Source organism: Meleagris gallopavo, chromosome 11 (assembly GCF_905368555.1).
Source record: "Meleagris gallopavo chromosome 11, MGAL_WU_HG_1.1, whole genome shotgun sequence".
Classification (NCBI taxonomy): domain Eukaryota; kingdom Metazoa; phylum Chordata; class Aves; order Galliformes; family Phasianidae; genus Meleagris; species Meleagris gallopavo.
Window position 1 is genome coordinate 9,339,469 of NC_139414.1, and position 15,696 is coordinate 9,355,164.

Below are 15,696 nucleotides of genomic sequence, written 5' to 3' on the forward strand. Positions count from 1 at the left end.
TTCCAAGCCTGCCGTATGACTGCAGCAACATTCTGGGGTGGTGAAGCTTTAATGCATATGCTTTCCCACTGCCCTTCTGACCCATGAGGGAGGTAGGGCAATTTCTGCTAACAAGACCTGCTGGAGTTTCTACAAAAAACAGTGACATAGTGATGCATAATCTGAGCAGCTATTCTTCAATAAAAGTTAAACAATAATCATCTTCAGTAATAATTGAACATAAAAATGTAATTATATGCATAAGCATTCTGATGCCTCTCATTGACTTTCGCAGGAAACGGAGGAGCACAGCTGAGGCAATTAAGAAGATAAATTAATTCATTCAAATGCATAGCTGTAAGTAAACACTTGAGTTAGTCAGCTTCTACTTCTGCAGCAAAGCAGAGAGGCCAGCAAGAGCCAGGAGCCACGTGTGCATGTTGGGAGCTACAAGGAGTCTGCCCAGGAGAAGGCAGGGGCATGGAGGGGGACTGCAGACAGGGAGAGGCATTACTAAAATTGAAGCCCACATAATACCTGGAGCCAGTTACCTCTGCTCTGTTCATTAGGAACACTGCATACATTAAGTATGGAAAGAAGAAGCTCAGTAATCAGCAAAAACTGTTCAGAGGACCAGGTCTAATGCTTTAGTTTGAAGCAAAATGTGCTAAATGCACAGAGCGCTCACTTGCAAGTACAGACTGGTTGAAAGCAGAAGATGAAGTCATAGCTTTATTGTTAAGTGCTTCTTAAATGCCCCTGTTATGAAAAGCTGAGGGTCATCTCCTCACTACGCCTCTTCAGTGATGAATTCTTTATTGTCAAAGAACAGTGCAATCACCAGCACAGAATGAAAATTTAGCCTCAAAAAGCTTTTAAATGAGCATTACTTATCAACACAGATAAAGGCTGATACTCTTAATGAGAAAAAATGCTGGGGTAATGTTCCTTAAAACATAGTCATTCCGTGTTTATAGATATATAATAGAAATAATACATAAGTTCAAAACATTCTCACAGCACAACTCCAAACAGAATACACAAAACAAAGCAGTGTTTTAGCCCTCCACAGAGGGATGGATGTATCACAGAATGGTAAGTGTTACGCTGTTTAGAGCTGAAATCTAGTGCAAGATAAAAGATTTTGTACAGTAAAGCACATACTTTCCTGCTCTATATATAAATCATTTGTGAAACACTGAAGACAGATTCCATTCAAATATGTCCAGGACCAGATGTGCTTAACATGGTAAAGCAGTCACAGAACTACTGCTACTGGACTTTATGGTCTTCTAAATGAACAGCCAAAATAAAAACTTCCCTTTTTACTCCTTTGTGCTAATCTGCTTTGAATACTAATATTTTATCACTGTTTATAACCCACTTCACTAGGAAAATCCAAAATAAGATTTGGAAAGCTCTCCATATAATGGCTCCCAAGAATAGCTGATGAAAGAATTTTATTATGCTTTCTTTGAAACCTCCCCCCCCACAACTTAAAAACAGTAGGAACAAAGCACACTTCAGAAGAACAACAGATTCCACTTGTCCCCACAGAGGAGCATACATTTCTCAAATGAGTAACTACACAAGCTAGCTACGTCTGAACTGCTCTGAACTACTCATGTGAATAAAGGCCATGGGATCAGGATCTATACCAGAGCTTGCTACTATTGATTTTACACGTGAGATTTATTTCTGCTCAACGGAGGATTCGGTATATCAGTTTTTAACCAAATCTATAGTAAAATAATACATGGAACATTCAAAAAACAAGAGATGAGAGCCATTTTACCTTCATATTCAGCAAGACACAAGCACTTGTAGCCATTTTCGAGGTCTCTGCAGGTGGCCCCATTCTGGCAGGGTGTAGAAAGGCATTCATTATATTCTTCCTCACAGTAAAGGCCGTGGTAACCTAAATCACACAAAAAGGAAATAAAACTGTGAAATACTTTCCAGTCAAAATTAATAATCATGCTTTGATAGATTGTGGGCAGATGTGTGCTAGTTGAAATGTATTGTGCAGACAGATACATGTTGAGACATTAATTTAAGGACATCTGCTCCAAAGGTAAAATGACAAAAAAAAAATAAAAAATCCAGGAATCTGAGACAACCCAGCCACTCTCAGTGTGATAAAGCACAGCAAGGTGGCAGGCACTGAGGCAGCTGGCCAAAGCCACTGTGAACAGTGCAAATGACTGCACTCAGATAACAAAATGGAATAATCTATTATCTACGTATGTTCGAGTTTTCTTGAGTCCTTGCCACAAAGCAATTTTTCATCAAAGAGGTGATAACTGTAAAACGGTAGTTATAATGATAATATATTTCAACTTATACTGCACAAAGTCAAAACAATTCATAAGCATTAAGATACTTTATTTATACGGTATTCCCAAGTATAGTAGGGAGGTATTATGGTCTGACTATTCAGACAAAGAAAATTGGAGCACAGAAGTGTTTTGAGGCCTGTTAAAGGCCACTCACTTTTACCATAAAATAAGAAAAAGGGAGATAATCTGCTTGAAATATATATGATCATCAGTCTTAACAGTAGTTGAAAAGTCTTTCTAGACAATACTTCTAGGAAATAAACTGGTCACAATGCTCAGTAAGTATAAATAATGTGATCAAATGCAACATAAACATTGCTTCCTCCCTGGTAAACAGATATGTCTGACCAATGAAAAAGGCAATCTGCTCAAATGTTTCTAAGCAGTTATTTCCCACTCATCTGAGGTTCAGGGAGTGCTTCATAATCAGCCTAATAATCTTTAGGGGAAGGTTCAGAATTCAAGAGTACAAACAAAACATGTTCTTTCTTGAACATACAAGTACAAATAGTACAAAGATTTGTATCAAAACACGCGTTTTTCATAATGCTTGTATTGTTTCTGGAAATTATGGCAAACAATGAGTTAAAAGAATTTTACATTTTCTACCACATCTCTCTCTTCAGCCGCTTACTATGTTTTGCTACCAACTTCATGCCACAGAACCATACAGCCAGCCTGCAAACTGGTCAGGAAACTAGAATCAACTCAATTGAGTGGATAATGAAGACAAATGATTGCCTTCCATGTTTTCTTAAATAATTTGGCGTCGTGAAAACATAGCACCATCTCTTCTTTCCTCACCTGTGGGAAAAGTGAGGATAAGCATTCTAGCCTAACAACAAAAGTAGCTGTTAAACATTTAACCCTCTTCCCTCATTGCAGCCAGTATTTCTCTCTTGACCTCTTGTTACTGTGATGCAATACAATGAATACATATTTGTAATCTACATTATAATGCTGTGTGTTGTAATAGGTTTTATGTGGTTTTTAAGTTCTTTATTTACTTGTTAAATACAACTATAAAAGCAGTAGGTAAATGACCATATCATAAATTCAGATGTTGTGGGCATGAATAAAGATGCCAGGAAAAAGGATCTGAAATACAATGTGAGATTCTTCAGTGCAATTTTACTTCTTTAGAAAATCTCTGTTTAGTAGCAAAATTTACAGACATGAGATGAATCACAGAATCACAGAATCACAGAATTGTAGGGGTTGGAAGGGACCTCTAGAGATCATCGAAACCAACCCCCCTGCCAAAGCAGGTTCCCTACACCAGGTTGCACAGGTAGGCATCCAGGCGAGACTTGAATATCTCCAGAGAAGGAGACTCCACAACCTCCCTGGGCAGCCTGTTCCAGGTATGAACATGGTAGGTATAAGAATACCTACCATGAAAAAGTAACAAAAGAGAGGGCCAGGTTCTCAACATAGTAAGTAGACATCACTCTCTTGGTCTACATTTTTTCCCAAATTGTCACAGAACCATAGGAGAAAAAAAAAAAACAGAACCTCCAGATACTATTTCTCTCCCTCTCTTCCCATTATGTATGATTTTAAAAAACCTGCATGAAGATACAACAGGTACTCGTACTACACAAGGTATATACACACATTGTGATTTTGCACAAAATTGTCTATTTATGTTAAGTTGCTGGACTTACTAAGAAACATTTCAGAACCGTTTTCTCCAAAGCCAGAAGATGCAACTCCCCCATGTGCAGGTCCCCAGGCCCTCACCCACAGCACTGCACCTGCTGGCACTGAGTCTCCTCCTGCAGGTCCTAAGAAGGGCTTCTCTTCACACTTGCTTTTAAATTACACTGGTGTATGAGCCTTGTATGATACTGGATACAGACCTATGTCTTCAAGAAGATTATTCAAGCTAATAATTTGTGGGTTTGTTTTATTAAAGAATTGAGATGGAATTGGGAGAATATTTCAGAAGTAAATTCAGAATAACAGATTATAGCACAGTTGCTTCCTTTGTAGCACAAAGATTAAACTCACAAGCAATGCCAAATACAGCTATTTGCCTACCATGTTGTGTATAACATTTCTATGGACATGTTCAGAAAGGAATGCCGTGTACATTAACAACACTACTCTAGCTGCTGCGTCCTGAACAGGAGAAAACAGGTTTGTCATTGTGGCTTTAAAAAGGACACGTAAAAAGATTAAATTATTTTTCCAGGTCACTACAGAGTGAATATACCTTCAGTTTCATGCACATCAGCAGAATCTGCCATTGACAGTTTCACTTTGATGTGCTCTCTTCAGAGGCTGGGAAAGGAATAGTGAACCTAAAAGGTAAAATAAAATAGAGATGTCCCTGCACTACCTCTTCTCCTTCTAAACAACTGTCCTTTGCTATCCATCTTCACAAGGGCAGTAACAGATCTGCTGCCACTCTCACCTGGATTCCCAAATCCTTCCTGCTGAAGTAACAGGGAGGCATGGGCTACAGACAACTACCTGTGCTGAGGCACTTTTCAACATGGCTGTGTTAAAAATTACAAAGGGAAAGAACATGAAAGGCAACACAAAATCTGTATCAAGCACGCTGATGAGAAGCCATGGGCTTTGTCAGAGCCTTCAAGAACAAGCTGATGGGGCAAAAGATACAGCAGTGTCTGCCGACCTCCTGAGAATATCTGCGCTAACAGGTTAACAAAAGGGAGAGAGAGATGCTTCCTCTCTCTTTGTAAGTCGATAAAGAACAAGGTTGAAAGCTTTTGAAGGTCTTTCAGACACTACCTCCTTGGCAGCGATTCCCTGTGCTTATCCTCACTTAACACTTTAGCAAATTAAGACAGTAGGACAAAACCCATTTTTATTGGGAAGGCCTAATGGGATAAAAAGCAAAAGAGAACTCTAATTCACAAGGAACATCAGTTCATACACAGCTCCTCGCTAACCTACTTGTATATTATGTGATCAAGAAATAAATCTGTTCATTTAAAACCTAACTCAGAAAAGCTGACTATTTTTCTTTCCTAATTTGGAAATGAGAATATTCAAAGGCACCAGTCAGCTTTCCAAGTTAATTTATACAAATTAGCTTTTCTGTACAAGCTAGTACATGGTGTAGGTTATGCATGACTATGCTCATGAGAGTCAACACGCGCACAAAAATCAGTAGCAAATGCCTGATTGTGAGCATTCTGTAAAACGTGATATGCAAGATATACAAGTATAATAGCCATGACTTCTCATTCATCATGTGTTTTTGGCCAGTGTACCAATCTGGAAATCAAACTGCCTACTAAGCAAGGGAACTTTCACAGACCTTGGTTTAATTGGAACTGTTTAAAATTCCTCTTCATAATTTTTGAGGCAAGAGTAACAAAAATGAAAATCCAGATGACACTGTACACCTGCTAGTAGAAAATGCATAAAGGAAGGATGGCATTCAAGTTGAAAAAAGAAGCAAAATTTTGCAGTGCTTTGCTTTTACAATAAGAAATTATATCCTCTGTCAAATACCATATAAAAAGAACATGGCAAAGTCACACAAAAAATAAGTTGCTGCTTTCTTTTCTAAACAGTGGGTTTCAGTGATAATACATAACCAATATAGAAGGGAGTTCTAAAATATTATTTAGTAAGCTTACTACTACTAACATACCTGTATTATGTGCATTCATTTTGTGGTATATTTGAAAGTGAGAAACTCCCACACAAAAAAAGTCTAGGCATACTGATGTTCAGAGCCTGCAAGCCAGAGAGCCTCCAAGCTCAAGAAACAGATATCATTTTTTTCCCCACTAATGTATGGTAATGTCTCTCTGTAGTTCAGAATATTTATTATTAACTTTTGATAATGCTACCAAGCTGCACACAAATTTTATTCACCAACATCATAAGTACTGCAACAGGCTGTGAGAGTCTTCACTGGTTTTCCCAAACCGAGACACTGAGTGTTGCTTCCAGGGATGTCACTGGAGGGCCCTTGGACAGCTCTGCAAATCCGATCCCTTTTTATACTAGACATTTAGAATACAGTTTTTACACTAATTGGGAAGGTGAGGCTGCTGGTGACTTTTTGTATTGCTTATACACGGGTAAAATATCTCTTTTGTGTTTCAATTCCTACAATTCTTTTCAGAACTTTCCAGACCATATCTAGCATAGATTTATTTTTTTTAAATGCTCTTCAAAGTTCTTTGGTTGTTTTTTTTTTTCAGTCAACTATGGTTTCAGTCATACATTTAAAATCACTTAAGGATCAAATCCTATTGACATACATTGATCATTTTCAGTGTTGTCCAGCTCTGCATCTCAATAGTTTTGCCTTCCTCCAGAGATTTTGCTTCACCGTGTCCTAACAGCTTATACCATTCAAGAGCTAAAAAAACAGCACTTTTCTGTTCAGAAATTAAACAAGCTAACAGAACACAAACTAGCCAGTCAAGGAATAGATTGATACTATCAGGCAGCTCCCATATTTCTACCTCCCCTTGCTGTATACAGATTTCTGTAATTATTTAGAACTTCAAATTTTTTTCTCCTGTTCACCCTCTGCCATTTAGCAATCATTTTTTTTTCCTACTGTACCTTATTCAGTTACTTTGTCTGTTTTCAATCCTTTCCCAAAAATTACTGTTATGTTTTCCAGACTTTCCCCCAAACTTTGCAACTTCAGTGACACTGACATCTCACTTAAGAAAGACTTATCCTGCACACTACTATTCTATAATATAACAGTAAATATCAACCAAGCCATATGGATCTCAGTGGGTATCTTCAGTGCTTACCCTGCAACTTCTGATTTTTCAAATGGAATGTGTAGATTCCTAGCATTATTCTAAACAGATAGAACATCTGCTGAATGTGCTTTATGTACTGAAAAGAAAAAAATGAAGTAATTTTAAAGTATACATCGAAATCTATGTACAAAAATACAAATGATTATAAAATACGTAATGTAAGTGTTTGGTACAAACCGGGACTACAGAGGCATTTGTAACTGGTTCCAACACTGCGACAGATGCCATGTGCACAAGGATTCAGAGCACAGAAGTCAATCAGCTGCGCACACGTAGGTCCTGTAAATCCAGAACTACAACTGCAGGAGTAGACAAGTCTATCTGCATAACAAGTTCCATTGTTCTGGCAGGGAGATGATGCACAAGGGTCTATTTTTTCTTCACAGGAGACTCCTAAAAACCCTAAAAGAAATAAATGCTTTTGATAATCAAATATTTTGGTAATCAATTTAAACATTTCAACAAATTTAAAATTAAGCCATTGACATACATTTTTTTATTGAATGAAAACTAGAAAAGTCCACACTTCCTATATACTTTAAACTCAAATTTTACCAGTTAACATGAAGCTATAAGCAGTTTCCGGCAGCATCATACTATTATGTGATTAAGACAGAGAAGTGAAAAAAAAAATTATTGAATCTGGCAGGGCTTATCCACATTCTTAACTCCGCCTGGCAACACTGTATAAAAATTAGGTAGGAAGGAAAGAGTATCCTCATAAGGGAGTTGTTTGGTTTTTTTTGTATTTTGTTGTTTGATTGTGGGTGGTTTTTGTTTTGTTTTGTTTTTTAATGTAGAGAAGAATGATATTTGAAGAAATGAACTGAACTACAATATACTAACTATACAGTTTGTATCACATCCACGTGGTTACAAGAAGTGTAGCGAGTGCAGGTCAGAAAAGAATATTCAATTCCTAGCATCAGATTAAAGATCAAACTCTCTTTTCCATTCAAGTTAATTTTTTAATGAATATTTCCTCATGGAGATGGTATCGTTCATTACAACAGATCACCACTTTTCAAGCTCAGTTGAACAAGTATGCCTGGTCAAAATACACTGGAATATCTACTGTGGTAGAACAGCTCTTGAAATTTAAATAAATTAATCACTGAGAATGACAAATCAGGAGCAAATCAGGACAGTCTCCACTTGAGAACAATCAAGAAAGCAAGAAAATCTGCTTAAAAATTAAAGAAAAAAATAAAATTATGCTTAAAGCATAAACCATGACAGTTGTCACTGTGAAAGGCAGAGAACAGACCCCACTGTCACAGCAACCAAAGAGATCACAGCCACATTTCAGATATCCTTCAGAATTAGAGAAGGAAATAATCAATTGCATGTACAAAAGCTTTTAATCAGAAAGAGACAAAAACAAATTAAAAAAAAAAAATGCACAGAATGTGTCTGATGGTTACAGAAAGGATCAAGATGGAGGAGATGGCTCTGCTCTGAACCAGCTCAGAGCATGAAGACAAATAATGACAGGTGACACTTTGGATTAATATTCTATCTGTAAATCTTACCCCTGATGAAATGAAGTAGATTGTTAGCCATATTTTATAGCTCTTATATTTAAAAAGTCTCAATGTTGTATTTAAAAGATGATAAATTGGAACTGAATCTCTCTACGCTATAAAGTTTAAGATGAATACCAAAAGTGAGTCAAAATGCTACCTTCAATATATACTTTATAGCATCTCGTTGTCTTTTAATGGATGTGTAAATATTTTTGTTCTAAACACAATCCCACATTTCAAGCAATGAGGAAATAGTTTTAAATTAATTTTAACAGATGTGTTAATTTCAGAGCATTTTGAATTTCTCTGGTTTTTAATAATTCACAATTCACATTCGGGTGAATTAAGTAGTAATTTTGTTCAATCGCTGTCAGGAAATTGGCGTTTCTGAAAAGAAGCACATTAGAAAGTAGATCAATCTACATTACTAACCCATATGGTGTACTAGAAAGAACTATTCCAAAAATTAATAAAACACAGATTATTATAACAATGAAAATGATCAAAAGATCACAACTGCCCAGTTGACTATTAACTGTTAATTATAAATAACTCCTAATCTCAGAATAGATCAGGAAAGAAAAGTAGATCTTGCAGGGCATAGGCAACGAACATAGGCAAGGCCCTTCTGCCCTCACCATCCTGTTACTCAGATTGGTTTGTGGGTTTTATCAGTACCTCCTGCACACTGATGCTGAAGAGGAACAGCCTATAAATGAATACTGGGGAATCCTATAGTAGAAGTCCTTCCTGTAGGCAATAACTGCATAACCATCAGAAAGTGAATGGAATGGAAAACCCTAAAACCAAATTTCTAATTCCAGCAATTGTCTGCTATTAAATTCAAAAAGCCTTGCTTTTATCATAAAATCCTGGATGGATTTAAAGGAATCTGCAAGGACTTTTAACTATTACCAGGAAAAAGATCAGTCAGTGAGTTTAGTAAATCTCTGCAGTAACTCTGAAGCTAGATTTTAAAAGATAAAGGAGATCTGAGGTCACACAATGATACTTACATTGCTTCACTACAACCTTTGCAATAATCTTCCCTACAAAGAGAAGCATACTGGCAGATGGCTAATGTTTCAAGTGACAGAGCTCTTCAAGAACATAGGAAATTTTAAAATACGCTGAAACATGTTGCCTTCGTGCTATCTTTGCACTGTGAAATATGCTTAGTTCATTCTGGAAATACAAATCTTATGTATGAGTTTAATGTCTGAAAACTCTAGAATCATCAGTACTTAAGCATCCAAATTAAAGATTTTTTTTTTATTTGGCATTTCTGGTAGTACATATGAGTCCATACAAATAAAATTGTTGAAATTATGTAAATAAAAATCAGGTTCAGATATATATTGATTGAAAGTAGAATAAAACATTATTACAGGATTACATTTAACCGCAGAAAATTATCCCTTAAATTGTTCTTCAGCTAACTGACACAAGCACAACCTTGCATCTAGGTCATTGGTATAACAGGGACACGACTAAAATGCAGAAATAACACAGAAGGCAAAGGGGAAAAGCAGTATTAGAAAATAGTTATACTGCTCAAAGACACAATGCACTATTTGTGCTTGCATGAAACAGATTGTTTGGTTAGGTGTCAAAGAGAATAAAAGTTAGCTGTCAGGTGATATTCTTTACATATTGCTAAAGACCTCCAGGGCAACAATAGAAAGTAGATCAGAAAATATTTCCACAGTCAGAAAACCTCTGGATAGAAGCCGAATTCCTCATCATGGGGGGATTTTAATTACTTGGCTACTGAAAGCAAGAGTCAAGTAATAAATCAAACAACTTAAATGCTTCCTGAACAGTTGTAAAACTGCTCTTTATACAGCTTGCTGAACAACCAGCTTGCCAGAATGTTATGTTATACCCAATTCCAAGAAATACACAAACGTGAAAATTTAAACTTTTCTGTATTACTGTATTACTTTCCCCCATAGAAATTTGTTCCATGAAGAAATGTGAGACGTCTGATGGAATTTCATCAAAATTCTATAAAGGAAAAAAAATTACTCATCCTAAGAAAACAAGAAACGATTCAAAAGGACTTGCAAGTTTTTGATGGAAATTCACCTAGCTAAGTCTCGGCAGATAAAGGCGAACAGAGGCCAAACACATTAAAGCATTACATAGACATCTTCTAAAAATAGGAGCAATTTGGAAAAATGCCAGATAAAAGCATTAGATTAGCAGAAACTGAGCAGCCATAAAAATTTTTAATTAACAACACAATATTCTACAGGTAAATTAAACTCTCTTATGGTAATGTGAAGAACTCCACATTCTGTGATCACCAGTAACCTTGGGAAATCTTACACACACAACAGCTGTGTATCCTATTTTCCTGAAATTAAAATATATAATAGGTTAATTATATGCAAGCCTAAAGAAGTTAGAATCACATTTCCAAGATCTGATCCAGAAATATCTTCTATGTGAATGATGAAGTCCAGAAAAAGTGAAGAACATAAAACTAAAACAATTCTTTATATAGACAAGTAAATTATTTTTTACTCATCACCATATTTCATGGTGAAAATGTGCACTTTCTAGCTGCTATTGCAAATCAACATATATGAATCACAACTTAGCATCTTCTATAGCTGTCGAGCTCTACACTTTTTAAACCACAGAAACCACAGTAAGAACATCCTTTAATCTGCTGCTTTCTAGTTATCAGCAGGTATTTCAGAGAACTTTTGTTGTCCTTTACATAGCTCTAATTCCCTGCAGCTGGTCAAGTCAGAGTAGCAATAGTAAAATAAAGTCAGCTTGGAAATTGAAATTTCAAGTAGACATTAAACTCTCAATCACAACATAGTTTCCTGTCTACTTCTTTCTACTGGATGGTTATGAAATCCATTATTGGAAAATTATTTCAAAAATATGCTAATTTGAATTAAAAGTTTTCTGCCACTATGGTCAGAGCTGTTGAGCTCCAAATAAAGAAAGTAGAAAATCCCCAAAAAACCCTAATAGGAATACAAGTTTTCCTGTTGGTTAAGTATTTATTGTAAATGTTTTTGCTTATTTCCAACCTTGTTTTTATGTCTACGTTTCTATTTATTATTTGTATATTGAACTCCAAAGTACTTTGGGAATTCATATAATTTCTTACTGATTTAAAGATGTTGAAGTAACTAAAATTATAAAATGATCAGCAGTACCCTAATTAACAATATTACTTCCATTGCAGTGGTATGTTATACAAAACAATAAGAGAAGGAAAATAAAAACAGGTATTTAACAGATTGATTTGGGTATTTACAGAATCATTTTGAATATAAATTTCAAACATCCACGTCCAAGCTGACAGATGTTTACTTGGGAGTGTGGCTAGAATTTTTGGAAATTTATTTGTATGGATATTTGAAGGCAATATTTGCTAACTATGTTAGGTATGATAATCAAAGATGAACACCCAGTAAGCGAGACATTCCAAACATCCTTTAAACAAATTCTTCAGTCTTTAGCATTGTTGAAGTTCATTCATTACATCTTTGAGCATAAATTCTGATTTGCTCTTAAATAAAGGGTGACTCATCCACTTTATATAACAATTTATTTTCTAGCATTTTTGACACATTAAAATCTATGGTGCTTCACATAGAAAATGGAATCTTCAAGCCTAAAGAATTTTTCCTTATTAAAAGACTCTTAAGACAATAACATTGTCTAAAGAATAATCATGAAATGTTTATATTCGATTTGGGCTTCTTTTTCAGTGCCTCATATCTCACCTTTGATGTGCTTTCACATTCCTCTTCCATGAGCCACAAATCTCATATGAAAGAAAAATGTACAGTCTCAAGAATATTCTTCACTGTTTCCATTTCATTTCATTTTCTGCCACTTTTCCCTTTTCCCTTTGTAGTATTTCCCACCTGCTCTTGTCTTTTTCTGCCTATCCATACAGAATCTCCAGTTTTAGTTCTTAAACATGTATAAGGTCTCTGGCTACCTTTCCCCCACTGTGCTGAATTAGCAGTACAGAAAAAAAGGCCTCTTCTCAACTAGCAACTGCTATTTCGCATGGCAGGAGAATAGAAGCAGAGTTGGAGATCTTGCTTAAATTAGAAATCTATCATGGCTTTGGTTTTCCCTGTGTGTGTGGTTTTTTTTAACGGAAAATCTGAAGACTCTAAAAATAGCAAATTGCCACACCTGTAATTTTTAATTACCTACTCTTTGCTTTATTTACAAAAATAACCACGTCTTTCCAAACAAAATAGAAGCTCCCAAAATATGCCTCTATGAGAAAATAATGCATCAAAATGCATCTAGAAAAATCAACAGGGCCCTAGGCAACCTGATTTGGTGGGCGGCAACCAGTCCACAGCAAGGAGTTGGAATTGGGTGGGTTTCAAGGTCCCTGCCAGCACAAGCCATTCTGTGATTCTGTCACAGGCTCAATCTAGAAAAGCAACTATTCACAAAATGTGGCATGTGCTCAGGCAAGCCTAAGAATGATTTTCTCAGAAAATGCTCATTTCCAAGGAACCAAGAATCAGAAGCGTTCAACACTATTCTTCTTCTGGGGAATAATGCTGCCCGGTCCAGAAAGTGATTCCTGAAACATTCCATCATCTCCAAAGTTTTTTTTCTATGTTAAATTTGATTTTTACAAGAGTTGTAGGTGTATTTACATAAAATGTTTTCTTGAGATGCCTCAATGTTTTTTGAAAGGGAAAACATTTATACCACGTAAGCATGTTACACATATGAATAAGTTATCAGAGTAACAGCTCCTTGCCCAATTCCATCCTGGCTCTCTAATGTGGCTGACCTTAGCAATGCAGAAATAAGGCTGGGAGATCAGAATTGGTAACTTTTCATGCAAAGTTTGAGACAGGTTACACAAAAAGCACATTTGAATAACAATGAATTCTATGAGCAGACATCTTCTCCTTGAAGTTGCCAAGTAATTTTTTCTTTCCTCCTGAAGGGTCAGAAATCCCAGTGTATCTTTAAGAAAAATCCAGAAATCCTAGAAAATCTCAAGACCTCAAGAAGAATAGGAGAGCACAGGAATGTAAAATGTAATAAGAACAGAAGAGTCAACAACAACAAAAAGTAGCAGAAACCTGAGAAAATGCTACCTGTGTTCTCCTAAGGTAACACAGCAACAGTGTTCAGCATATATACTAAGATAATGGAGCAACACTGCCAAGACTCCAAGATTTGCCTACTTGAAGCACAGCATAAAAGAGAACTGATCTGGAAACTGATCGAAAAATGATCTGGATCAGTGACAAAGAAAGGAAACAGAAGATAAATATTGAAGACACAAAGCAGTCAACAAGACTGTAGGACCAAGCAGCATAACATAGAGATAGCTAAAGACAAGTAAGACTAAGAGAGAAGCAAAAGTAATTTGGTTCTCCTGCAGAAGAAAACCTGCCATAATCAAGAACACTACACGTCAAGCAGTGGCACATCAGCAGAGGGCAGTCCATCTTGGGACCCAAACGCACATACAATCCTGTCATCATGGTCTCAGCCTCAAAGAGCAGTAAGAGAAGTTGAGGGCAGGTTGGCATATTGATTAAAGGGCCAACAGGAACAAGCAATGAAGCCATGTCGCATACACAAATAATGTGGCGGCTTTAAAATAACCAAAAGCTCCAGTATAATTTTTTCCATGTATTTTGTAATGGCAAAATATTTTCCTTCGAGGCATTTTTAAAGACAATGAACAGATTTCCTACGAAAAATACAAATGAATTACTAAGTCTAATACTGAAATTTTCTTTTCTGAATTTTGCTACTAGTTATAAGCCAGTTTTCAATATTCTTCCAAATGCAAGATACCCTCTGCAGTCAAAATGTCAATGTCTGTGTTTCAAAACAGTTGTTAAGTGGGTCAATCATTAAAGCATAATTCTCCAGAAAAGCAAGGAATCATTCTGAAGAAATTACAAATAATCTTTCATTATTAACCAAGTATACATTACCAGAATAGTTACCAAAGACTTGTAACCTTAGAGCAAAGGCGAGATGCTGACAGAATAAAAACATCCATAGAGATCAGAAATATAATTAGTTCAAAGTCTAATCATAATTATAAATAACTAATAGAAGATTTCATAATTGAGAGCTTTCACTTCTGATAATTTTTTTATGAGCAACTCAGGCATCTGCCATTCCACACAGCCAAATGCTACAAAAGCACATACTTTGCCTTCACAATGTCCTCGTTTCACACAGTTTCAATCATGGTTTACCAATGAGAATCACTGAAAGGCTTATCATGCTGAGAAAAAAACAAGTCCTAACAGAAAGGAGAATGAATTAAAACTTTGTGGGAATTAAAGCACTGTTTTTTCTCTGATCTATAAGCAGAAATATGCAAATACTGCATGCAAGGCAGCTTTTCTCACTCATTTACCGGACAACACAAAAATCAGAATGAATTCTAAGTATCCTCAGATTCTCTTATCTTTCTCACAGTACTGGAGACTGATTTCCACTATAGAGGTGCCAGCAAATGGATATTCTATATCCATATGCTCTATGCAGCATATACTCTATAACACTAAGCTCTTACCATACTTTATACAATACTAATGACACAGGATATCTCATCTGGATTTTTTTCTGCTTACAAATATGGTGTAAAGTACAATTTTGAATATATTTTCATACAACTAAAAATTCAGACTGAGTACACTCCACGAAATACCAATTTGTACAAGACACCAAATTAGTCATTGTTTACCTTCTGGGCACTGACAAGTGAATCCATGGATGTTGGATGAACAAGTGCCTCCATTTTGGCATGGCTGCTGGATGCAGTGATCAATCTCTGACTGGCACAGCTCTCCGGTGTAACCTACAAAACAGCACACAATATTCAGAAAGCACAGGGAAAATGGTACCATTACACTAAATGGTAACTTCAAACAGTCCTAATAGCTTTCTTGAACAAAATTAACCACAGTAATAAATAGAAATAGAACAGTCTTCTAATTTCTTGTAAAATGGGATTTTTAATAAGAACTTGTCCTTCACAGGAGAAATAAACAAGTAGTGGAAATCTTGAGATTATATCAAATGTATTTTACT

At 36.0% G+C, this 15,696-nt stretch overlaps 1 protein-coding gene across 1 annotated transcript in view; it reads right to left on the bottom strand.

Annotated features, from left to right (window-relative positions):
• Positions 1-15,696, bottom strand: part of DNER (delta/notch like EGF repeat containing) — a 109,245-nt gene that overhangs the window by 16,466 nt on the left and 77,083 nt on the right. Inside the window, exons 7-9 of the mRNA XM_085233135.1 lie at positions 15,350-15,463; positions 7,268-7,492; positions 1,775-1,897 (exon numbers count right to left, since the gene is read on the bottom strand). Coding sequence (XP_085089261.1) covers positions 1,775-1,897; positions 7,268-7,492; positions 15,350-15,463 — 462 coding nt within the window. The remainder of the gene's footprint in view (positions 1-1,774; positions 1,898-7,267; positions 7,493-15,349; positions 15,464-15,696) is intronic.